Raw genomic sequence first — 27,168 nt, forward strand, 5'->3', positions numbered from 1 at the left:
TTTGTATTTATTGGCTGAAACACATTGCTGACCCTCCTTTTTTTAAATTTACCCGATAATCGCTACCCTAAAACGGTAGGAATAGAATTGTAAAACATCAAAGACCCAAGGATATCAAAATATAGAGGAATAATGCTTTCCTTTCGTCAGTGTGTATGAACTAGTTGTAACTTATTTATGTTGGTGGTACCAGTGATCTTCGAATATAGTGTGTAATGAAGGCTAGTCTGTTCTGATTATAAAAAGTTGATAATGAACAGTTTGAAATACGTTGAAAAATTTGTTATTTATCAATAAGAAAGGCAGATATTTAAGATTTTAGAAAAGTTAAAAAGAAAATCATAGCAAGATGGACGATAAATTACGACAAATGGAAGATGAGATGAACAGGTAACGTGAAATTATAAGCTACAAAATCATTCTAACCTCTTTAGAACTTTCGTGTCATCATTTCGTGTAAATTATATTTATGTTTCTAAAATGATAGCATTACGTATAAGTTGTATACTGCGTTATACTGAACGGCTCATTTCTTAGAAAGCAAATAAATTAATACAAGTGCATATACAGGTAACCGTATCGCTAAACATTTGTATGCCTCATGAATATGAGTGTAGCTAACTGTGCACATAACTATTTTTTAGATTCGAGGCTGAAATCGGCGGGCAGTTAGTCACACCGATGGTTAGGCCTGTAATTGGTGCAAATACATATAATCAAGTAGCTAGACAATTAGAACAACATGAGCTACCAACACCAGTTGTTGCTGCAGCGGCAGCAACATTAGCTTTTCCACCAATGATTGGATTTCCACCTCCACCACCTCCTCCACCGCCACCACCTCCACCACCTCCAATGTTAATTCCACAGCAAGTAGCAAGACAAGGTAAATGATATTAAAAATTAACTAACATAAAATTATATTTATTTAGTGAATATTTTGAACAAACATATCATTTGATACAGGTACGGTTCCTTCTATTACAACATATTCATCACCTGCTCAGATAAGTAACCCGTATTTACCAAATATGGTGGATCCGTGTTTAACTGCGACTCCAAAAACATACGAATCCACATCAGCTCCAATGATTCATCCCGAAATTATTGAACAGATTATCAATACAAAGATCCCAGAAGATGAAAGTAAAAAGAAACCAAAGGTAAAAGGAGTTAGCACGGCAGCAGAATTGGCAATTAGTCAAGGAAAAGCAAGCTCTATTATGGCAAATGCCAGTGCAGAAGAGACTCATCCGAAGGGTAAAGGAAAGAAAAACAAGAAAATCGTTCGGATGGCTGGCGGACAGATATGGGAAGATCCTTCTTTGTTAGAATGGGATGAAGGTTATTATTACAGCTTCATTTATATTATTTATAAATTTTTTCGTCTTACATATAGTTTACAACATTTTCTTTGTACATGCAGATGACTTCCGAATATTTTGCGGAGATCTAGGAAATGATGTCACGGATGAAATGTTGGTTAGAGTATTTGGGAAATATCCTAGTTTCCAAAAGGCAAAGGTAGTCAGGGACAAAAGAACAAACAAAACAAAAGGATTTGGCTTTGTCTCTTTCAAGGATCCACAGGATTTCATCAAAGCAATGAAAGAAATGAATGGTGAGTAGAAAAAAAATTACAGATTAATTTATTTTACATTTTTTTTTCAAGTTGCGTATGGGAAAAAATCTTTGAGCTAGGATGAATGTTCAAACAAAATTTAAATGTTTTATAGTGGTACATTTAAGAATCTAGAAGGGTGATTCTCCAGGTCAAAGTTATGAGATCATTTCATCCGTTTCGTAATATTTTGATTAGCAGATTCTTTTCATTTACCAAATGAGCCCCATCCGTAAGATATAAACAACTGTGGTATTATCGAGTATTGTCTTCTTGGTTGGCTAGGAGATCCATTACGTAATGCGATACGATAATTAGGGTGAGCTACCGGAGGGGTAGAAGCGTCGCTCGTTTTCGCTACCTCTTGTTCTTGTGTAGTACCTTGAATAATTCTGTATATTAAAATTTATAATCTACAGATAACCTCTTGCCCTATGATTTCTTCCTAAACTATGATCGATCTAACTACTTTGTTATTAATAATTTATTGAAAATGAGGTAAAAATTCTAGATACATTCTGTGTCAACATTTATTCTAAAGCATGAGTGTCCAACTTTTTAGCTTTCCTGGGCCTCATTAGAAGAAGACGGGTTGTTATTGGCCACGCATAAATTAATAGCTTGTTTAACTTGTACTTGTAATATTGTTAATAAGACTTTCAGTCGCAATCTCATAAAGTTTATAAATTTATGATTTTTTGTTGGGTCGCATTCACAACCGTCTTGGGTCACGGATTGGACAAGCCTGTTTAAAGTATAATCATTGACAACAGAGGAATAATATTTAATTTGAATTCAAACGAATTGAATAATATTTATGTTTGATAAATTCTATTTGAAATCTTCACTACGAGTTTGACACGATATTATAGGGCAAAGGGTTAATGGACAATTTTGATAATAATTGTTAATACGTCCTTACTGGCATGATTTCCACGAAGGCTATGGGGATTCATATAAAGAATAGAGAATGGCATTCCACCAGCACCCCAGCTGCGAGACATAACTACATCCTTTTTGAGCAATCTATTTTTATTTTGTTTAGTGTCCTGTAACGCCGTGCGAGTCTTTTTATCTATTACAGAAGCATTCTCTCCCCATGATTCAATGATCGTATTAGGATCTACGTTCGCAGCTTCCCTTCGTACGTTTATTCTGAAAGTCATATAAGAATACTTTCAAAGATCTTGATGAAAATTCATATACCCGTTCCTTCATTTATGCAGAATTTTTTTTTCGCGTTCCTGTTTACACGCGATATCAATTTACGCGATCTGAATACAGTGACACCGAATAAAATTTACTTTTATTTTCTGAGATGTCATTACTGTTATTTCTTTGTTCACACATTAACTGCCACGGCGGTTACCAATGACTGGAACATCCAAATTACTCGAGAACAATTACAACAAGAAAATTGATGTTGAATAAAAATATTTCATGGTATAAGTAGCTTAATAATTGTGTAATATGAATACTGTGATACCAAATCATTAGTAATTGTTTCTAACACCACTTGCCTTTGTTCCGAAAGAATAAGTATTACTATATAAAGCGCTTGAAATTTTCGTGGCGTTAATGTGTTAATACAAGTTGGAGCAGTATCTAAAAGAGGAGTTTTACGCGGAACTTTGTAAATATGAAACTCTAATACGAGATATTTTAATCGCGTTATAGAGGGTACTTAGAAAATTAAAATGCATACTTTGGTAGGTCTTCCCCTATGGTCTCGCCAAGTTCTTCCATTGGTAACAGATCCCAGCAACCTCCAATGGAAGAACAGGGAGACGCCATGGTGTCGATCACGTATCTATTCAAATCATCCTTGATATCCGTCAGGGGAACAGCTAGAGACAAGGTCGAGAACACGGTCAGTGCGGAGGCAAAGATAACAGTTGGGAATATCATTTTTATTTTCGTTCGTTGTCAATCTCGTATTCGTTGAATGTTCCTTCCTCGAAACGCGTAATCGTGGTTTGGCTACAGCGGCGTGTCGTTCACTTCTTCCTTCCCGATTCTGAAAAAGAGAATGGTCCAAGTGATTGTCATTGTTGCAAAGTAAACTGTGGTTGCAAATTGGAACCGAACGTTGGCGACGATGCCAGCGGAAATATGCAACATTGCGTTGACTCAGTTGACTGTTGTTAGGCAGTTAGCTCGTAAGTTCCCTGTTCGACGACAGCGAATCGGCCTGTTTACATTTTCGAGAGATTTCTGCAATGGGTACGACTATTTATACAACATTCCAGCTTAATTTAGTACCGCGGAACGCGTGCGCTTGCCGATTTTAGTGACCACAGTATTGGACCATAATAAAAAAAGATTCCGTGATTGCCGTGGGAACGTTGGCCGGTGACGAACATTGTTGGACCGAGTTTCTGTGAAAAACGGAAATGTTCGGAAATTCTTCGCGTTGGTGACTTGTTGAGATAATGACTAAGTGTCAAGGAATGAAATCGAAGAAAGATTGGGTGACGCGGATAATCTATTCGGATAAACTAATCCGAGACGAAGAGAGTTCAGTAACCTATAAAGCGTATCATAAAGGGTAATTCGATCGTACGTAGGGTCAGCCTTATTTCAGAAAAAAAGATTGTATGAAATGAAGTGGTTTTTAATCCCCCCCTTAATGGAACAGTTTGTAAACTCGACTTAAAAATTAATTTTTATCGTTGAACGGTAAATGAAGGAAATCTGATTAGGTTCTCTGAAAGTTGAAACGTTTCAAGAGTAAGTAATATGATAATTTTTGCGTTACATAGTTTTCATTAAATGAAAAAAGGAGTTTTACTTTTTAATTATTTTATTAACGTTGGTTTGATGATTAACGTGTTAATAATTTCACTAATACAATCATTATGATGATCTTTTGTTTAGAAATATTTATTTTAATTAAAAACTTATAAGTGTTTTGATTTTAGCAAAAAATAGTAATTTTGCAACGAATTAAATGTACAGAACTAAATATATTATTAGGTTTGAGCTACAAGAAGTACCTTTTATTTAGAACATTCGTATATATTTATGATAACCTAATAACAATACAAATTTAATGTTCATTGCGCATTTCTATGCAACTGATCAATATATTTATGCACTTCTGAATAATTTTGTACAAGACTTAAACGTGATATCATGTACTAACTAAATAATTAGTGTATTAACACATGAATCGCGTTATTATTATTGCGCGCTCAATCTGCTCAATGTTGCCGCATTAAGTAGCATTGTTTGTAATATACAAATATTTTCAAATAATCGCTGTTTAATTAAATAAACTATAGTAATTCGATTTGGTTGGGGGTCACCAGTGATCCCCATGCCATTCAACGTGTTAAAATATAATAAATGCATAAATAATAATCAATTCACTTAAGTAATAAGAACATATTGTAAAAAGAAAAGAATGTGCATATATTAATCGTATAAAATGTGTAAAATTTGCATGAAAAAAGCTTTCTTTATTGCATTCGGGTGTGTAAAATTACATCGAGTCGTTGTTTTAAAATTAATAAAAAGTGCAGAGTGATCGAAACTGTAGAAAGTGAAACGATCGTAACTTTAAATGATTAATTAACTACGATCTTTTTATACAAATTCAGATTTTTCTTTACCAATTCACACAAATAGGAATGAAACAATACCCCGTTTCATTGATTAAGAATTTCTCTAAATCATTCGGAATTTTTCTTGAAAACAGAAACATATATTCACATTCACCGGTGTCAATTAATTTGTTACAAATTAAATCAGCGATTCAATGGTAACGCGGTTAATGGACTATTCGTGAAATTTGCGTGAATTCTCGCTGTAAATTGATTATTCCCGTTGTTATATGGGAACTACAATTTCCTAATATCCGGACTTCAATTGGCATCTACGGGCTTCAATATGTCAGAGGTAGTTTCACGCGAAAACGCTGCCATAATTGCTCCATTCAATTCGCCTCGTAAGAAGCAATTTATGAAAAGAAAGTCTCTGATATTTCCTTCGACTTTCTCAATTTTTTAATTATACATTCATAAAAAACACAATACGAACCTAATAATACCGTAATAATCACGTCAAAATGAACCTCTGTATTCTCCATTTTAAATTTCTCGAAACATATCTAGAAGCTTAATGAATGCTCCATCTCCGTTATATGCCATTCATATTCATTTCAGTCGACGTTTTTAATACTAGAACTACAGAGCATTTAATACGATTGATATGTAATCCCTATAAAAGTTGGAACAATAGATAATTTTCATTTTTGAAATAGATAATTTTTATTTTTGAAATTATTTCGAATATTTAGTGCTTTTAACATTAAAACTATCGTACTAGTTAAAATGACTGATTTCGGTTTTCTTGTTTCGTAATTATTGATATCTTCAAAGCATTGAATATTGGAAATGATTTTGAAAATGAATAGTTTCACTTGAATATTATAATGAATGTTTCAAGAAACTGAAAATAATCTATTGTTACTACAATTCTTATAAGGAGTAGATATTAATCGTATTAAATACTAGTTCTAGTGTTAGTAGTTCTAGTGTTAATGTCATTCTTCTCGAGTAACCATTGGAAAAGAATTCCATTTAATTCCGTGTCCTATGATCTCAACTATAATCGATACAACTACATTGTCATTAATAATTTATTGAAAGAAGAGAGAAACTCTAGGCAATTTCTCTGTCCATGTTTTTTTTTAAATATAATAATTGATAACAGAAGAATAATATTTAATTTGAATTCGAAAAAATCTAGTAATATTTATGTTTGTTAAATTCTATGTCAAATCTTCACCATGAGTCTGACACGTTATTACAGAGCAAGGGGTTAACACATTGATTGTTATGAAAATCTTGAACGTTTTACGTAACATTAACTCTTTCGTTGCAAAGATAAACAGGAACAATTATTAATTATTTGGTATCACAATTCTTACGTTACACTATTATCTAGTTTTTTACATTACTTTGTATCAGTTATCAGTGACTGCTATGGCAATCAACCAGTTAATTGTTACACTTCCTCTGAATGTTAAGGGACTTTTTACTCTTGTCCACAGTTGAACACATTTTTTTTAAAGTAGTAACGCGACTAACGACGATAAATAACTGTTCAATTGAAAGTGAAGAATTAGTTCCATGAAAGTAAAGGCTTGTAAGAATAAATTGTGAAATGCTATTTAATACGAATATTATTTTCAAATCATTTATTTATTAAGTATTTTAGTGTTTCCTTTATTATGCGCAATAGAAAGTAATAAATGAAAGTTTTTCGTTATACGACTAAAATACTTAGCAAATACGAAGAGTATGAGACTTATTGCAAATATTGGAATACGAACATATACATATTTGTGATTTTTCAGAGATTTTTTAATTGAATTGTCGTGGGAGAATATTTGAATTTCCTCCGGTGAAATTAAATAACAGGTATTTCGAATGTACATAAAATGGCAAATAAAATATGTTAGGATGATTAATAAATGTTGCAAACATTTATAGAATAATTATGTTTTGATTTCTGTTTATTATACTTGTTGCAATTGAAGACATATTTTCTGTTTTATGCTACTAATAAATCTTACCAAATAAAATATTGTTTTATGCGAATAAAATTCTCTTTCTCTTATAATACAGTTGCCAAAAGTAAATGAAATGGATGGTATAAACGAAGCAGTTCATAGAGTTTTTTAAATGTATTTTATAGTGAAGATGATATATATTTTTCAGATCTTATTTTCCTTTAACGTTTCCTTTAATGTGCGTTACATACAAGAAGAAAGTTAAATGATATGTTAGTGCAAAATAAATATTTAACATGGATAATAAAGTTGATATAACATAATGTCGAGTAGTAAAATAAATAAGTTCAATTGTAGATGTGAACATATTTCGATTTTAAGGTTTTATTTGTAACTTGTTACTAAATGCGCGTAACTGTGATGAATAAGAAGCCATTTCTGTTCAATATAAAACTCCAGCATTATTATTTCATTGCTACGTAAAGCTAATAACACAAAAAAATACTTCAATATAACATGTTCTGAAAGGTTCTGATCAATGGTTTAATCAAAGATTCTTTGTCATTACGTGTCTTACAAAATTCATTTAATTTAATCACTGCATAGGTGAAATTCGTAAATGTTCAAACAAATTGTTAATCTTTATGATTTTTATTTAAATCAAAGAAATTTAAGACTAGGAAAATAATTGTACATATTTATAACACTGTACAAGTCAGCTGATTCCATGGCAGCTTCCTACATTTAGTCTCATACAAAGTCCAACGTTTAAGATTGTAACAGACAATTATTCAATTTTCTGTGAATGTATTTATTGAATCAATTTATTGAATGAAGTACGATTGCAAAGAAATGTTTATAATCCGGAAAATTTCGATTTTTTGCAAATGTTGTAGAAATGTATTAACACTGAATTTTTCAAAGCTATCCTTATATATTCTCATATATTATTAAAAAGATTTTCATTGTTCCTAATCTACCTTGACTATCACTAGACTTTCAAATGATTATTTTTTTTTCTTTCCACACTGCATGTCTCTCCTTGCATTCAATGCATTTCAAGTACACTAATAAAGATGTAAAATTCCATCGTATAATTTTGTAAATCATAAGAAACAATCGAATTTTTACTTATAATATTTTTACTTATATATAATTATTTATAATATAAATTCCTTATAATTTATATAGTATGAAATGAAAACTATGAAAATATGTGTACAGTAACGTTTGAATCAGATTTCACCTTAAAATTCAGGAAGTTCTTTGCATTCGAGAGACGATTCAGTCGCCATTTGATTCGATATATCAAAATTATAGAGTTTGAGATTCAATATCAAAATTCGCATAATGTAATTATACAATAAATATTGAAATAGAACAGTTATAGTTCTTAATCTGCAGAATATCCATATTTATGTTTTAAAAAAATATCAATATTTCATTAGAAAATAATAAATATATTGATAACCTTCCGAGTGCAAAGGATTAAAACTTCGCTTCAGTTTCAGTATTTACGTAACGATCTACAGTTTGGATATGACTTGATGTCCAACTGAACAATGTAGGGATAAGAAATGTCTTTCTAGTTTACAAATATATAATTTTCATTACGCGTAATCGTATCGACGATTTGTAAATTAATGATCGAAAATATTAAGAATTGTAAATGATTAAATATTGAAAAGTAAAACCAACAGAAAATTCAGTGAGAAAAAATGAACAGTGATTGATTAGTCAAATTCTTCAGCCTAGCAATAAAATGATCTATCAGTATGTACGCGTAAACAAAGAAATCTCCGTTCCCTTTATTATCGATCCGATCCAGCGGGGACACCCTCGGATCCCACATGAAAACGGTCTATTAGGTACCGGAAAAAGTTCGTGTGGTTTTCTTATTAGCAATGAATTGAAGTCCGATTTCAGTCAGTATTTTACTAATTTAACCCCTTAGATCCGGGGAACATTATGATGTACACTGTTTTACGACATCAATATTTCACAAAATATTAAAGCTGTGACAGGCAACCATATTTCAACCGTCTATTTCTACCAAAAAAGTAGATATACTATCACTATTTTATTCAAAATAATGTCGTTACTGATGATACATTGAATGGCGATCCATTGTTGTTACATATGTAAACATAATTTTGTACAAAAATTAGGTCTGCAAAAGTTAATAAATGAAACTGGTATTGGCAGCAAGTTATATTTATGTTGTTCTTATCAAATAAAATAAATTATTGGGTTGATGCAAAAATTTCGTTCCACTTACGCGGTTAAAAACAATCGTTTTCTTTGAAACAAGTCACATTTATTTTCAAACTATCACAACCTGTACAAGAATCACATCTTTCTTCGTTTTTATTTAATGGTGGTTTAGCCAGTGACCAGTTGAGCTACTAAACTAAATTTTAAATCTAAAAATGTCAAAATTTTCCGTCAATCCTATATTTTACAAAAATGTCTTCTAGATTCAAAATTTTGATTTAAGAACCCGTACGAACTTTCCTGTTACCCAGTAGGGACGGACCAACGAAGGAACTCGTCAGGACTGATCAAAAGCGATCCCGTTCCCATATTTTCAATCACTAATCTACTCTTCGTCAATACGGTTACGTGTAATCAACGAAAACTATAGAATCGTAAAACAGGAGGACACTTGCCCCTGTGTCTATCTGGTAGACATCAAGTCATCTGCCAACTGTAGATCGTGGATCTCGGGAATAAAGGCACTCACCGTGGTCGTTGGACACTGCCGTCCGTTCGTTTCTCGATCAACGGATCCTCCTCGCTCGTTGATCGCTCGTCGACGATTCTCCTCGGGCTCTCTCGGAGCGGTCGGTCATTCGTTTGCCCGTCGGGGTGACTGGGACGAAGTGTATCGCGACGTTGAACCGTCTCGCTACTCATTCAGCAACCCCTACCCCGGCCGGTCCTCGCGCCCCGTTCCTGACCCCTCCACTCGATGGGGAACAGCCAATCGGGTGTCTTCGGGTTTCTCATCATCTTGACTCTCTCATCAGTTTTCTCCGTCTTTTCTTCCCTCTCCCCGTTTTTTACCGTTTTCTTCCTTTCCCGGCGCGTTCGTCATTGCGGAGACACTGTTGTCATCGCCGCGGTTGTCATCCCCGGCGACACGCGTGCTCTACTATCGTCATCGAATATTCCGCGTTACCGGGCTTCGGAAAAATGTGATCCGATTACAGGTTAACCCTTTGCACTCGATTTATTTTCAATGTTATTGGGTGTAAATTTGTGTTTTGTTTTCAGGAAATAAATTAAAGTAATTTACAGCGGTAGAATTCAACGCTTTATGTTTAATTCATTTATTATTACTTTAGAGTACCACAAATAAAGTACAACGAATTTATATTGCCGTTTCCAGCGAGTGCAAAGGATTAACACATTCCGTGCCACCGGAAATTTCATTTATATCTTGCTTACAAAGTGCACTGATCTTTTCAATGAAGTATTCAGTTACATTCAAGTTTTTGGTGACTTTTATGTATATATTTTGATATTCGTAGCCACGTGTCTCACAAAAAATGTTTCTTTGCAAAAATTGCTCGTGTACCAAAAATGGTACACGTGGCACTGAATATGTTAACCGTTATCGGACGCTAGCTTTGTATACATGACTCCCACTGGTTGTGGTTGTTTTCAGTAAATATGCGAAGAATGTTCAGTACTGTAAGAACATTTTTGTTATAAATTATTTATTTTATGAAGGAGTATTACAAGTGAGTTTCAAATAATTATTTATAAGTTTTCAATGCATAGTCTTTGAAAGAATATCCACCATGAAGACGGCTTTTCTGTTGCATGTTTCACAGAAGTATACTGTTGGTTTTCTTCCTCCAGGCAACTTACTTCTTCACTTGAATATTGAGTAGGTATAACAGCTTTTCTTTTCTTAGGATGTAATAAAATGTCACTGCCAATCTCACAAGAAGGATCAAAATCACTTTCAGAATTGTCTTTGAAAAATTCATTGCCACAATCGCTATCTAAATTCATAAAATTTCCTTTATTCATTTTTCAGGATAAAAATAGTAAAATTTGATTTAAAAAGACACTGTTATATCACTGGACATGTTAATCGCTTCGTTGGTAATGTTTAATTGACAAGGCAATTGTCCGCGCATTCCACAGACAGCGAGTTTCAATATGATTCGTCTTGTAATCTCACACGTGCGATACGACCGTAGCAACAAAGTAGTGTTGTCGCGTTAGAGGTGACTTACGACCGTAAAGGGTTAACTTCTTCCTATGATAACTCCTATATAAATAAATCTCTTCTAAATGTACAGTAGCAGCAGTCGTTAATACTTATAATAAATTACCAGAAAACTGTTGTATTTAACAGTAAACAGGCTGCGACCGGTCAAATGGCTGATTTTAAAATTTGATTGAAAAATTCTGCATTTTCTCCTGTTCATTTAATTTTGTATCAATTTTTATATTGTCTGATTAATCAGTTTTCAATTTTTGTCTTTCTGTTCGTCTCTGTTTCCAATAAGAAAAATTAACCAATTATTCGATTGGTTACGGTAGGAATAGTTATGTATTAAAAAATACCAGTATGTTTAGTGTTAAAAAGGATTACAAAACAATAAATAATTCATTTAACAATAAGTAAGTATTTTTTTGCAATAATTCAATAAATATGCAGAGCCCACCTCCCCCTTCGCTTTTGCTTTACAACTGGATAATTCATACACATATATGCACGGGCTATGAACTGTGCACTTTTTTCCTGTCCGCTTTCTTTTGACCACCGATGATATAATATTATAGAGATATAATATTATAGTGTGAATTAACATAATTCATCAATCTTCAGATGAGGAATAAAATATCCTGTTCACAACGGTATATATACAACAGTGTATACTACAATCACTTAACAGGTGTTACTCATAAACTTCTCTCTCATTTACTCTATTTCACACATCTCTGTCTCTTTTACTTTCTTCTCTCTCAACAATAAAATCAATCATACGCACAATTACAACACTATATATGCGGTGTTGTTTACGTATGGTGTCAGTATACGCGATTTGAATTTAGTGGCACCGAATAAAGTTTACTTTTGTTTTCTAAAATGTTATTTTATCTTTTTATTGAACTATGTGAAATAAACATATAGTTCGAAAACTTGAAAATACCAGCTTTTCTTCTGAATGAATTGTTTTCTTTTGTACTGACAGACTCCACTTACGTGATTTCCATTCTCGTGAAACGGATCCATCTGGAACGGGTATTCCGCGTAAATTGAGGGACGGGTGTATTGACTTTTACTCGAATGCAATGTAGTTGGATTTAATTATAAATTGATTTTTATAACGTTCTGTTATCGCTGGTACTGTTAATTGTAACCTAGCATTGATTAGAAGTTGCAGTTTGATCGTTAGTGCTAACCCTTTGGAGAAGAGGAATTTTGAAAACATTACAAGCTTTTAAATCATAAAAAGTTAAATTGTGGAATTGTTAATTAATGTAATCCCGGGAAAGCTGGTCGCTTCAATTATCTTGTAACATGTATAATCAATTCTAACATTTATATTCTATATTTATAACCTAATTTATACTTATAATGAATTATAAAGAACTGATACAGTTACTATTATAACTAACGTCATCTAGTACACTTCAGTATTATTTGTGGACAGCTTGGTCTCTTCGATTCTTCGTAAACATTTGTTAAATGTAATCTTTTCTATCATTTTTATACGTTTCAAAGAAAATGTATCTCCTAATCTGATAAATACATGTACAGATATGAATGCTCGCATACATGCATACATGTCCATTCTGTGTATTTACCCCAACTTATGTCCTTTTTAACTTACGCCGCGGACCGTGGGTTGTAGATCGCTTCCCTCCACGGATTCTTCTTCTGACGCGGATAGAAGCGATCCCGATGAATCAGAGTCATACGAATGGTACGCGCACGTTGACCACGCGCCCGCCCGGTTCAAATACCACGCATATTTCCGTCGATATATTTATTGTGGGCTGAGGGACACGCTCGATTACAAAATAAACATATTGTCACCCAAGGTGCTCATATTTCAGCTCGGATCGCTCTCTGGGACTATGGTAGTCGCTTGCTCGAATCGACCGCGTTCTTCTCGTGGAATTGCGGGATTCGATGTTCGCGACTGGTGAATCAAATCGAATTACTGTAATTTACTTAATTAATCAGTCAACTGCGTTTGACGCGTCTATACGTCATGTTAAAGCTTGAAATGATAATAATTCTTTCAACGATGAATTCTTTATTTTTTCAGATAAACATGTAATTAATTCTTCTTTCTTTTGCTTTGGTTTATCATTAAAATATACCCTAGGTGCATTTGTCCTGCGTTTGACGAGTACACACTTCATTTTTTTAAATATATTTATAACTACTAAAACTAAACTCTTAATATAGGATTCAAGTATTAATGTACAAATGTTAAGTTAAAACAGAAAAAAATTATTTAACAAGTGATAATAATTAAGTTCAACAAGTAACTTTTATTTGTAAGTATAAACTGTTTCGTTCGATACCTAGTTTCAGTGAAAGAAGTTTCAAGCTGAATGTTACGTTTCAGTTTTTACGACTCGTTATGTACATGTTTTGACAAGTCAAAACGGTTTAGAGGCTTTTGTTTTTTTTGGCACCATAATTGCAATTAAAGTTTTTTACAAAGTATTATTGTAATAGAAATATTATATTATTTATTTACATATTGTCATTTTGCATTACAAAAGCGACATTTTTGTTTTCATTGAATTTCCCTACTTTAAATTTTCGTCGCTATTCATGTGAATAATTATGTTTTTGTCAGTTAATAACTATTAATAACAGTAATAACGAGCAGTATTTCGATAAAAATTTTAACTTTCGTAGACACGTTATTTTTACCGTTTTATCAAATTTTAATGTATTCAATATCTACCGGTAAGGTTACAATACGGAGAAAATGAAATGAACATTAAATGTTTCCGGAGAAATATCAATTTTGAAAGAGGATCTGAAATAATGTGCGGGTGTATTGTAGCTAACGTTACCGGACGTTCATTAATTATAAACGAGAAGATTAATAAATGAAGTTATTTATATGTATTGAAGAATAATATAAAATAAAGTGAGGAGAACATGATACTGTCATTCAAATTTTTGTAATTTTTTAATTAAAATTCTTGAATTTAAACGAATTTTTAATTTTACATCAGAATCTATTTCTTAGGTAGCTGATTTAGCTATTGCATAGTAATAACTATTCAAAAGTAACAGAATATCAAGAGAAATCAGTGCAATTGGATTATTATTATTAAAGTTAAAAATCTAGTAATTAAAGATAAAATATAGAAATAATATATTTTCAAATGAAAGATGATGTAACTTGAAATTAGTGTAGGTGGTACATTTCAAATTACTGATGTAGCTCAAACAAAATGAATAATGAAAACAATGTAATGAAAACAATGCAATAGCAGAGAGAAAAATATTCACAAATTTGCGTAAATTTAATTAAATGAAAATTCCAACTTCGTTAGTCCAATTTTAGGTTCGCTTATTTACTTATAAACTTGTTTCTTCCAATTATAACAACTGTCTTCGAACACACCTGCGAGATCCATTAAGACCAACGAGGAAGTTGAATTTTCTATTTTTGCCAGGTGGACAATGCACAGTAATTAGTGGTTAATCATTGACAATGAAGCCAATTGTTTACAGGCTGTCAACACTAATGATCCATTGTGATTAAGAATATTATTAACAGCGGTTAATTAAACAAAATTTCTTAATTCTGATTAATCATTAGGAATTTTTATTTTGCACAAAGTTATGAATGAAAGTGATACAGTAAAAGGTTTGTTGAGTATTAAGAAAAAGGGCATTCTAAATCTTAAGATGACTTCTTAACGAATCTTTTGTAGGGTGTAATACTCGCTAAGCCCAGTGCATCAATACCTCTCTTTGATAAAAAATGTTTTACAAGAAAAATTAAAATCCGGATCCGCTACTTAATTATTTTTTTCTCATTATTTTACTGTTCTGCGTCTTACGTAAATTCTATTATAATGATGTGGATTTGTTCAGAGTAATGTATTATTTTACTGAACGAAATCCGTTATTAAAGTGTAGTGTTATTTGTTATATAAAAAATGTGTTAAATATAATTCTTTCTATTTTGAGAGAGCAATAATTTGCCGTGACAAAGATTTTAATGAATGTTGAAGGGTGAGAGATATTGTGTTGTAAATCTGTTTTTGTACTCAGTCTCGTGGAATAGATTTCAATGTGAATTGATTTTCTTTAATGGATGCTATATTGTATTTAAATGAAATGCCATATTTTTTATAATAGAATGCTACCTTTTTTATACATAGATACTGTGATACTGTATATTAAGACTAATTCAACAAGCTATACAACATATTCAGAAAAACATATTCAAAAGATTAGAAAAAATGAGAAAAAAGAGTTTATAATATTATTGCATAGACTTGACATCAGGAAAAGATCACGAACTGAAAAATATATATTCATAGTCATATATATTCATATTCATTAAAATATTAAAAAGACAATCGTTCTTCATTAACCATGCATAGTAAAAAACACAATTTATTAATTTATTGTAACTCTTAATCATGTAATATCTAATTATTTTTAATGTTATCGAAAAATACATGCAAAGATATACACGAATGATTGTTTTTGAGGCAACGTTTTCGAGAAATTAAGTTTGAAAATTCATCGTGTACACGCATGCTTGTCATTCCTGCGTTAATAACGATGTAAATATCAGTAATGTCATGCGTGATCTTGTATCGACTTTGTTGTCTTATTGAGTACCTTTCGTCGGTCAGTATCATTGAAACCGTCGCAATGGTACGAGTGTATACACAGATATACTAATTACACCGGAAAATTGCGACAGCAGTGCTTCAGCTACAGCCGTATATTACAAAGAAATATTTGCACATAGTCGTCACTAACATTAACATATAGCACAAATTAGCTTTGTTTGTATTTTAAATGAAAGATTCTCGTAAACTCTGTCGAAGGTTGTTATATCTGTAGTCTTTTTCTACCCAGAAACACCATATTCAGTAGAAATGAGCATGAAGAACTTCTGATCAATTTCAAGAAGTAAGTAGGAAGGATGTAAATAATGATGGTGGGTGAGTTATACAATTTTTTTCTCCTTTTTCCATTTGCAATGCATTAGCTTTGTTATATATGTCTCACGATCACAACTTTTTACATTACTTTCTGTTTATACCACGAAGATCATCAGTAGCTATTACCAGAAAGTATTATACAAATGTAAACATTTTTACAATAGTATACACAGTATTTTTAACAATGCAACTGTCACGTTTTTTAACCTTCTTTGTGTAAACGAATATTTTCACGTTAACCGTGTACAGGAGTGTAATTGCACTTCATACATTTTCAGTTGAAAATGTAAAGAAAAAATTTAACTGCACAAGCATTTATTACTACACTTAGTCCTCGATTTACACGGCATTCGTGGTGAAGATTTCAAATAAAATTTAACAAATATAAATATCACTTAATTCTTCCAAGTCCGAATTGAATATCATTTTTCTGTTATCAGTTGTAATGCTTCTGAGTAAATGTAGACATGGAATAAGTATAGAATTTTCCTCTTTTTTTAGTGACTTAAACAATAAAATATGTCTGTTGAGAAAGCAATTGGGAAAGAAATCATAGGGCAAGGGGTAACAAACATATCCTGCTGTAAATATGTTAATGTCAGTGGAGAGTTAATAATCAACTGATATCGGGTATTTATGAGTATCTCAACATTCGAATATCTCGCATACCCGGTTAAAGGTATTAGCTTTTGTCGCGACTTGTTTACCTGCATTGGATCGCAGCATCTCTCGCCACGTGAAAAATATTGCGATGGTATTTTTCCGATAACGCGATTCTTTTTTTTATTAAAAAGAATTTCACATGACAACAGTTGTTCCAAAGATTATTTGTATTATTCTATTAAAAATAATTATAGCCTATAAAAATCATTACAGAAATGTAATAACTAGTTTACTTGAATAATATTATTTATCCCTTCGCGGACGAGGACTTTTTTAAACATTCGAAATTTTCAACAGTGGCAGCTGAATTATATAAAGAATTTCCACCCAGTAAAGGAAAACAGAGATGTACATCGATATTTTGTTATTCGAATAATTAAATTATAGGTCGTTAATTTTGTAACGTGGATATGAAAGTTTGATGTCTCCAAAATGTTGACATTCGTTCTTAAACGGTGAAATAACATATAATTTCGGTAATGGCTGTTCTTCTTAGGTAACGGTACGTTCGATGAAGTGTTTGCTTCCCCGTTACTTCATTGTATTTAGAATTGGTTATTCGAGCTGGCAATTAAAGCGAGGACATAGTACCGATTCATGTGGAGGGGGTGAAGAAGAGATGATAACGGTATCGATATCGCAGATGCTCAAAGGAGGAGTCCAGAAAATCACCAAATTTATTGTTCAGTAGATATTACCACGATCATACTGTGGCAATATGGGTCAAGGATTAATTTAAATATTTCAACTCTAAGAATACCATCAGTGAGCAACGAGCAAAGCTTAAAGAGAGGGTATGCCACTGTGCAAGACTAAAGACAATAGGCGATTTTAATATTTTCCTTTTATCTATTTTTTAGTGATGAAGAGCAAAGATATTATTAGTATATTAAGTTTTTACTATTTAACCATTCAGACCTGGTTTTTGAACTTACCTGACAACAAACGATTGCTATTTGATACAACATCGGTAATGACATCTATTTTCAATAAAATATGGTATAAAATAAAACTTCTATATAATAATAAAATAAAATACTAGTTTTCTGATAAAAATAGGCTCGAAACAAGGGTGTATACATGGTTGCTTGTTATAAGTTTAATATTTTTGTTTACACTCGGTCATCGAACTGTTTACCTTTATTAAAACCTGTTTTAACGAAGTCACTAACGAAGTTCACCCATTCACTGAAACGGTGGTAAAGAACACGTTAAATAATAAACAAACGGGAAAAAAAGGATTTCACACTGAACGAGTGATCAAACGATCGAACAACTGAATGGGTTGCTTTCATCTCAGGTTGGCGAAAAGAATAATTATATTTTTAAAAACTCGTAGGTCGCGTTCGGTCGATAGTCCCGAAAAATTCAAAGTGATTCGGACCTGCTCTCGTTCGAGGAGAGGAACCGATCACGCGAAACAATTTATGTGTCTGTAACTCTTATAGTACTATTCCCTATATGCGTATATGGACTTAGAAAAATAACCTTATCTTGTTCAAACAAAGCTTTGTTTTAAAGAATTATAATGTATATATAGACAATTTATAGATAATGAAGGAGAATATATTTTAGATTAAAAACAGTTTTGTTTATCTTTATTTGTAAAACCAAAGAAATATCAAAATCGCATTATTTATGGGATGATCCAATATTTTTAAACTTCTAATTTCCAAGATCCAAATGAACGAGCATTCGTTTCTCTAGCAACAATAGAATAATCTTTACAATAAATATCTGTAAAGCTAGTGTTAATAATTACTATGCGCGAAAAAGTGCTCGTCTACTGCACTACGTTCCTCCCATTTCTTCTTTAGTCGTGCAGAGCGTCTCTGCATTGAGCTGCACCGAAAGGGTTAACGGCCACTTTGTTCCGGCGTGACAAAGAAAGGTAGTACTTGGAGAGCTCGACAAGTGGCGCGCAGAGAATTCGGTCAGACGCAACAAGTAGTTCGAGCATACGCGCCGTATGATCCAACTCGGCCGGCTCGGATCGCGATCGTCTTCCTCGATTGACGCGTCTCTGCTAACATGCGGAGTATGACGAAGGATGGCATCAACGTAACTTGAACAAGGAAAGCTATCGTACCTAGAATTTCAAAAAATTATGAAAGTTAGTTTGTAAATAGAGTAAATCGAGCGTAATACATTGCAATTTTTTGTTGTGCTGAATTTCACTTTGAAGGGGTGAAACCACCTGCTGAAAAAACGCAAATTTTTCTTTCCCGTGAATTATCTTGAGAACGGTAAACTGCTAAGCATTAGTATAACACTAATTCGTACATTTTCCGATTAATCAGTTTTGTAATTTTTGTCTTCCCTTTTCTTTCCTTTTTCACTAAGAAAAATTATATCATCTAACTTGTTTATCTTTCTTTTGTAGCTAATCATTTAATTAGTTACGATAGGAATAAGTATTTACGAAGTACCAATACGGTTAATGATAATTAAAAAATATATCAGACCGATCGGTTACATCGACAATGAATGTGTTAAGCAAAAACTGCTTGCAAATCATCGATCCACTCGACATATCACTATCATCAGTCGTGAGGCCAATTGGACCCATTGGCAATAAATGTGTCAACACACGAACATCAAATCCGCGGCCTGAAATCATTTTTATACGCTATCTGAAAATAGCGGTGTGGAGTCACACCTACGTGATTAAATTTTACATAAGATAAATGTTTCAATGACTAACCAGTTAAGGCTGTAAGGAAAGTATATTTATATTGAAAATATAGCTATTTATTTTTATTGCAATTTTATATTAAATTTAACATAACTATAGTTTATATTAAAATATAAATTATAAATGTAAATTAAATACAATAATAATAAATATAAATAATAGTTATATTAAATTTAACATTTAATTAAAATATTAAAAACTTTAATTGGTTAGTTATTCGCACATTTACCTAACGTTTATGAATAATGCATATATTCTACGTTACGGCAAATGCTATTATTTTTGTTTACGAAAATTTATGTCCTACCATCGTGCTCGAATGCTTTCGTTATCGACTACGTCTCGTTCAATTTCGATTTTGATGAAAATATTACTGTTTCGAAGTACTGGTGAAATATTCAAAACTGTTCGGTTAGATTCGAACCTAGTTTGCGTTACGGCTGATCGCATTTGTGACAATGACCGATCGACTCGAACGAATACGTAGTTTGGTTCCCCCGATCGAAAGAACTCCCGGAATTTAGAGAAGAATTTGTGAGCGTGTGGGAGGCCGATGACGCGCAGAAGAAAAAAAGGAGTCAAGAAACAGAGATGCCACTCTCGTTTCATGCGCTTTATCTTTAGATTTTATCTTTTATCTTTAGAATTTTCATTCAGAAGCCGCAAAACGTGTCAGGTTGAAACTTTATTTTTCTCTTCAACTTTCTTACACGTTTCCTTTAGGGTTGTGCCAATCAAATTATATAAAATGAACTTTACTAATAATATATCGTATTATTTAAGTAATCATTATTTTGAGGACAATCTTTTTTATACATAAACTCGTCCGATAAAAACGATTTGCTTTGAGCAAAATTTTTGTGCAATGAATATTACACGATTTAGAAATTGAAAATTTGATTAAATTAACTTTGATAAATTAAATATCATATTGAATACTTCTCGTAATTCTTTGTAAATGTTATAAATAGCTGTATAAAACGCTACGATTACGATAAATATAAAGCCATTTGGTTCTGTTTTCTTCTAATTTCTGGATATTAACATTTTACCTACATTTAAGTTTAAATTTAGACTGGAAATATAGTGAACAATATTTTAATCAAAACTGACGCAGTTCTATATTTCAATAATTTATTTGAGCTGATGCATAAGAGAAATAGGGGAATAGAAAAGGGGAAAAGTAGAGCCACGGAAATGATGACGCTTTGAACGGATATATGAGTGGCTGTTTGAGGTACCTGGTTTCAGCTAGGTGGAACCTTGCGATCGCTATGACTAAATCTACACAGCTGATCCGTGGTTCTACAATAAGTTTCGAACATTGTTGAATTATTTCTCGTGTAAAATGAGAATTATAATTAGAATACAATTTTCAAAATTATATTGACCCATTTATTATACTCTTATGTAAAATGTTAGGGTGAATCGTAAGTACCATCTTTTTATTAATCCCTTCAGACCTGTTAATAACATTTGAGAACTAATCAACCCCTTGCCTTACGATTTATTTAGTGTCACATGTTTATGCTTATACTATTTCATTTTGTAGTATTACAGGTTCAATTAAATTTCTTCTTTTTATTTAAGGGGTTAACCCCTTTTTTTAGATCCCAAAGAAGAACTTTTAGGAAGAATACATTTCTTTTACAATATTAATTATCTTAAAATAAATATTTTTATAAAAATGCTATTATATAACTGTCAAAAACAGGTGGTTATTATTACATCGATTTTATATTAGTGGCTTCTCGACTGATTCGCATTTTATTGATATTGAAATATGTGGTTTCAAAGCAATGCCACTGAGAACAAAAGAGTTAACACCAGTTGTGCGTCCATGAATACGGGTTAATTAAACATTTCGACCAAGTATGCCTTGACCGCGTCGATTTGGCGAGTGTCTTCCAACGATAAGGGTTTATGATGGCGTTGTTTCATGTAAATGCTTATGACCGATAAGAATCAGCACGTACGGGTGTGGGATCTACATAATACACAAATATAAATTATCTACAAATACCTTAGAAAATATCCATTTTTGTAGACATCCACTTTATCAATACAAACGAAAAAATACAATATTTCCTTTCAGTTATTTCTTATTTTCTACTATGAGAATTTAGTGTATACAAATATCGCGTGGTACATATGTGGATTACAAGACTTTAATACAAATTTTTGTGCTCTTAGAGACCACCTTTTCAAAAAGGCTGATCTCGAGTGGGTTAAAGAGAAGTCCAAGTTGAATTTAGACCAAGCAGTTCCCTGGCCTGCTATTATCACTTTAATTCAAATGAAACTTTTCAGTCTGGAAATTATACTTTACCCCAGAAGAGAACTGTGTACTGATCTTCCGTCGTTTAAGTAACTACATTATTTGTTTGCAACTTTCTATTCTTGTTATTAAAGTTTGATGACGTCAATGCAACGACATTCGTCATTAAAGACCTAAGAGGATTGAAATACGAGATTGTTAGATTCGGTATTCTGTTCGTGTGGTTTGTATTACAAATTTAAGCACAATTTGTTCTGAATATTCAGCTTCATCAAAGTTTCGTGTTGCGAACGGTCATTAGACAATCAGCCTATTTTTATCGATCAGTTGATTATTTTTTTTTAATTATTTAATCTTATTTCTTATTATTTTCTATTTAATTATATAAAAATATAGCGATTGTACTATTTAGTATTTTTTTAAAAAGCTTGAACACTAGAACTACCGAGCAGTTAAATTGACTTCTCTATGACGGTACGATCGGTTAATTTTTATATTTCTAAGTAGGAAATGAAAGGAAATAAAAGTGACCGATTAAAAGAAAAATAAAGCAAATATTATAGTGATTTGATAATCAGTAGATAAATTGCACGATGGTATTTATTTGAAGACTTGGAGGATATAAGTGCGTAGATGGCTTTACTTGGTCGCAGCTGGACGAGTCACGCGTGCCTCTTTTGTCGCGTTTCCAAAACAGACGGAAAGTGGCAAGAAAGATGGGTGGCGGCGTGGGCGATCGCGAAACAGCCGGAGAATTGATGGTTGCTCCGAGGTCGCGTGCCTCTCCCAGATAGAACCGCTCTTACTAATGCACCCGAAAGGATATTTTTGGCTTGAGAATGATCCTGCGATGCATCCAACAGCTAATTTTTGCGAACGTTCTTCCATCGCCTTTGTTTTTTGATCGAATTTTTATTACCTTCCCTTCGCCGTTTATTCTTTTTCTTGCACGTTCAGATTCTCTTTTCTCTATTTGGGGAAGACTTTGTAGTGAAAATGAAACGTGCTGCGGAAATAAATTTAAATCAATGAATAATCAAACGTTTTATATACTAATGAGCTATATATGCTTACTTCTGTGACAATTAATAAATTATTATAAATTGTAATAATAATACTTGTATGAATTATTATTTATATAAAGTAATTGCAGTGGTCATCTTTCTATACTTTGTACTTTATGTGTATATGATATATTGGATCTTATTGTAAATTTCACTTACTTAATTTCATCCTTTTCTGAATTACTGTTTGATAATAGACTGTTCACATCAATACGTGAACTTGCATCATCCACATCCTGAGTCACCGCTTATATGGATCAGATTTTTTATGACCCACACAACAGGTCATCGGTCTCGAATCTATTAAGGCTGATTTTCCATTTAAGTGTTATTTTAAGTATATTTAGGGTCTTCCACTAAGAATCTAAAAAGTAATTGTAATATTCATTTATTATTCATTATTTAATATTCAATATTTCTTTGAATATTCTACTGATATAAAAAATTTGATGATATTTTAACCTTTATAGAACCGACAAGGGCTTTTTTCAGGCTCTGTACAAATTTTCAAATCCTGCGCGATATTTACTTTGCGTAAAAGTTATGTTATAGCAAAGGCGCGTTAACGCGTGGGTGTGATCGATTTTGAAAAGAAAAAAAACAGTAAACTCCGAAGAGTTTACTTTAAATATCCCCGAGTACGCGACGTACTCAACCCTTTGACAAGGTTTGCACGCATGAAAGGGGATGCGGAACGTTGGAATTTAGTTTTCGCGGGAACTACTTCATACAAAGTGTGTACAGGGTGTCCCATTTTAATCTACGAATGCAATTGTCCTCGAAACTATTCGTTATTCAAAACATCTCTCAACTGCGTTTCTTCTGTTCTGATGGATTTTCGATGTACAATATAGATAATAGATAATAGATAATGTCATCTCCAGTTTCCAAAGATGAGTCATTCTACTGAAATCGAATCGACGAATTATCATTACGCTGGGAAGAGGTCATTAGTAACGGTGGAAATTATATTGTGCAGTAAATATTAATAAACGCATTGAAAATGAATTATTTTATTTTAATTCATAAGCAGATAGAATTTTCCGGTAGACTTAATAGTTTTTCGTAATATGATTATACTTCAAACAATAGTAGTATATTGAGACATTTTTCAGATAACGAATATTGCCGGAGATAATTGTGTGTATAGATTAAAGTGGGACACCCCGTATATCACTAAACGTGTTCTGGATATCAATTTCACTGCTCCGGGAACTTTGCTTCTGGAAATTCAACGTCGATCGAAGCTGGCAGGTGATGTTATGCAGAGTGCCTACACAATCGAGACGAGTCGCGTACCGCTGCTGGAAAGTTTTCGATCACTTTTCCTATCTTTAAAAATACATAGTATAGAATAATTCAACAGAATGTTACTTGAAAGCAACATATTCATCGCCTGTTCCCTTTTTAGGTCACCATACTATATTCAAATTTACTTACTGTAAATGTATGAATTTTTAATAATAATGCCTACAAAATTTAAATATTATTGTTATTATTATTATTATTATAAATTCACAGTTTACCAGCTTTGACCCACTTTGAACATTACCATGGATTTTTTTTAAAAAAGCTGTAGATCGCTAAAATTAAAAGTCAGTCGGAAGGGTAAACAAAATTATATGAAAAAAATCTGAAATTAAATATTTTTCGGGGTGAATGTGTGGAAGAGCTTCGTCTTCATCGACCTCATTGCTCTGGAAATGTATTATTGTAATGTTTACAAGAATTTCTACTATACTTGTCTTAATTTTGAATAATAACGGCATTTCAGTTTTCAACCTCAGCTAGTAGAGCTAGTTTATTGAGGTGAAAATGCACGTTATTACTTCATAGGCAAACAGTAAGTTTCCATTATGGTTAGACTATAGATACTCACGCAAACTCAAATATGGCAGGGCGTGACTAGAAAAACAGAATTAGGATAAACAATGGTTTTTCGATCGAAAATTGATGATGCTATATCGAGTCTTTCTATTTACGTTACAAACGTGTTACACGATAATACTAATTTTAACTCCTTGTCTTACAATATCGTGCCAGGCTCGTGGCGAAGATTTCTAATATGGTTTAACAGATACAAATATCATTCAGTTCTTTTGAGTTCAAACGAAACATTATTTTTCTTATCAACAATTTGTATGATTTAGAGTAAATCCAGAGATAGAAAGAGCATAGAACTTTGTTTTACAAATACAATATTAACGACTAATAGTTCCAACAAGTGCAACTACGAAATTAAATTGTAAGGCGAGGAGTTAAGGGTGAAATGACGAATCTACCCGCGATGGGGAGCGGGAGTGGTTTCCCCTGACCTAACCCAGAGAATGTCGGAGTTCATTCATTTGATCGGAGGGTATTGTGATTTCAGGACGGTACGTGGGTTCGCGACCGATAAAGCTACGCAAGAGCTCGTGGAAGCAGCGAAATTTGGAAACGGTGCGGAAGAAGGAGAAAGAGAAACAGGCGTTAATTGGTCTGCTGACCGGCCGGTGACGCAATAGAACCCTCGTACCTTCATTTCTACGGATTTTCATTGTTTTTGCCGTGGTGAACACTCGTCCACGAGGGGGCATCTTCTTAACCGTGAATCGTAGAATTAAGCTTTTCGTTCTGACGCGATAGAAAGGGGTGGGAACGAGACCAGACAACGCAACGGAGACACATACGCATATGTATAGGCACATGCAACATGTGTACAGTTCAACCCCTCGTCTTATGATTTTTATTTTCTTTTTATTTCGTTTTTATTTACAAATGTGATTTGATCCAAAAAATGTGTTTAAAATCGATGTTTATAATAGAAATGGAAATTTCAAACATCTGTCATTCGATTTTAATGAAATGTATAATACAATTTTCTCATTTGTGTACCGTGCAGAGTATACGTATGGAAATTTCGAAATATCTATTATCTGGTAAGTTCAATAGTCCTGTTATAAATATATTGATTTCGAATACTTTCGTGATTCAATGTATATTTAAAAAAGAATTCTGTATTTATTGCAAGTCCACGTTCAGTTGTTAATAGGAGAAAGAAAATCTTTGATTTTGACTTGAACTATATGAATAACACTCATATTTCTTCAATTTCGTTTGAAATCTTAACCAGAGTTTGACTTGTTGACGACGCAAGGGGTTAAGGGAGTGTGTAACCTTGGAAGCCTAAAGGAAATGGGTTTTACCATTTGTGTTTTCATTTGTATGTAATTGGTAAGAAGCAAAGATTTGTTGTAGGGAATAATATTCAGCAATATCTTAACTAAACTAAATCTATAATTACAGAATAGCAGAATGTTTCTGACTTCGTATCCAAAATCATATTAACACGCAATTTCAAAAGAAATAAAAAAGTCAAAATTGTCATGCTTGCTTAAACAAAAGTAGAGTATCGTCGATGTAGTACACGATTTTTCAATTATCTTGAAAAATAAGTAAATCATTGCTTTTTAAAAGCATAACTTTGTTCTCTGCTAAAGAAAATCAGCTTTAAATGTTTATACAATTTATAAAAAAAAGATTTGTTTTTTTCACATTTACATCTGCTTTGACGTTGGATGCAGTGCGATAAGATTTCATTAGATATGAAATAAAAAAGAATGTACTATTCTGCAATTTTATATAACAAAGAACGTATGAATATATATAATATAACTAAGACATAATTAATGTTTCGTATAAAAATCTTTGCTCCTTATCGATTATATGTAAATAAAAAAAAATATTGAGATCACACATTTCTTTTGAGTTCTCAAGATTTCAAGCCCTGCTAAGAATTAGCCAATTGATCACTGATGTTATATATTACGTTTACAGACAAATACGGTACAATGGGTGCACGTGTCTGCACATCCTTCGCGGCGGAAAGATTAATTAAACGTCCGGATACTTAAGAATTAAAAATCTAAGCTAGTCGATGAGATTTTCATTTCCAAATTTTTCTTAACGATTAGACACCTTGTTGAGTTCGACTGAACACGCGGTTGACAACCATGTATAACAGTGCGTAAGTAAATGCAAATAAATTCTTATTGCAATTCGATGTTCCTTGATGTTTCGATTGTTCTTCATGCGACTCCTTCGTCCGCTGTCATTAATCATCTGCTGTCGATGATGGTAAGAAGAAATAGGAACGAGGTA

At 32.6% G+C, this 27,168-nt stretch overlaps 2 protein-coding genes across 10 annotated transcripts; one reads left to right on the forward strand and one right to left on the reverse strand.

The window, feature by feature from the left end:
• The first annotated feature begins 29 nt into the window (after window positions 1–29).
• LOC116425384 (uncharacterized) lies at window positions 30–27,075 on the forward strand. 9 transcript variants are annotated; one of them, XR_012998430.1, is made up of 6 exons: window positions 35–390; window positions 645–886; window positions 967–1,344; window positions 1,427–1,621; window positions 17,488–17,785; window positions 17,852–18,498. XR_012998430.1 is itself a non-coding variant. In XM_076366969.1 (6 exons), exons 1-5 carry the CDS (start codon window positions 350–352, stop codon window positions 16,281–16,283), a joined length of 897 nt encoding a protein of 298 aa, XP_076223084.1. In that variant the 5' UTR covers window positions 36–349; the 3' UTR covers window positions 16,284–16,328; window positions 25,400–27,075. The 9 variants fall into 9 exon arrangements, 7 of the variants coding, with proteins under 7 accessions (XP_076223081.1, XP_076223083.1, XP_031828858.1 ...); XM_076366969.1 differs by lacking the exons at window positions 17,488–17,785; window positions 17,852–18,498 and adding exons at window positions 16,243–16,328; window positions 25,400–27,075 and having other exon boundaries at window positions 36–390; XM_076366971.1 differs by lacking the exons at window positions 17,488–17,785; window positions 17,852–18,498 and adding exons at window positions 16,243–16,328; window positions 26,845–27,075 and having other exon boundaries at window positions 36–390.
• LOC116425385 (uncharacterized) lies at window positions 1,622–10,057 on the reverse strand. The gene is made up of 4 exons (XM_031972999.2): window positions 9,883–10,057; window positions 3,327–3,638; window positions 2,544–2,776; window positions 1,622–2,002 (listed from the first exon to the last, which is right to left on the reverse strand). Exons 2-4 carry the CDS (start codon window positions 3,527–3,529, stop codon window positions 1,830–1,832), a joined length of 609 nt encoding a protein of 202 aa, XP_031828859.1. The 5' UTR covers window positions 3,530–3,638; window positions 9,883–10,057; the 3' UTR covers window positions 1,622–1,829.
• Window positions 27,076–27,168: the final 93 nt, after the last annotated feature.

This window comes from Nomia melanderi, chromosome 4 (assembly GCF_051020985.1).
Source record: "Nomia melanderi isolate GNS246 chromosome 4, iyNomMela1, whole genome shotgun sequence".
In the NCBI taxonomy this organism is placed as follows: Eukaryota; Metazoa; Arthropoda; class Insecta; order Hymenoptera; family Halictidae; genus Nomia; species Nomia melanderi.

What these genes read in the sequence shown, in the direction of transcription:
- LOC116425384 (XM_076366966.1), top strand. Translation starts at nt 350, where the DNA reads ATGGACGATAAATTACGACAAATGGAAGATGAGATGAACAG. An exon ending in ATGGAAGATGAGATGAACAG is followed by an intron (nt 391 to 644) that starts GTAACGTGAAAT and finishes ACTATTTTTTAG; the next exon opens with ATTCGAGGCTGAAATCGGCG. An exon ending in AGCAATGAAAGAAATGAATG is followed by an intron (nt 1,622 to 13,018) that starts GTGAGTAGAAAA and finishes CGTGGGTTGTAG; the next exon opens with ATCGCTTCCCTCCACGGATT.
- LOC116425385 (XM_031972999.2), bottom strand. Translation starts at nt 3,529, where the DNA reads ATGATATTCCCAACTGTTATCTTTGCCTCCGCACTGACCGTGTTCTCG. An exon ending in ATAGGGGAAGACCTACCAAA is followed by an intron (nt 2,777 to 3,326) that starts GTATGCATTTTA and finishes TATGACTTTCAG; the next exon opens with AATAAACGTACGAAGGGAAG. An exon ending in CCTTCGTGGAAATCATGCCA is followed by an intron (nt 2,003 to 2,543) that starts GTAAGGACGTAT and finishes GAATTATTCAAG; the next exon opens with GTACTACACAAGAACAAGAG.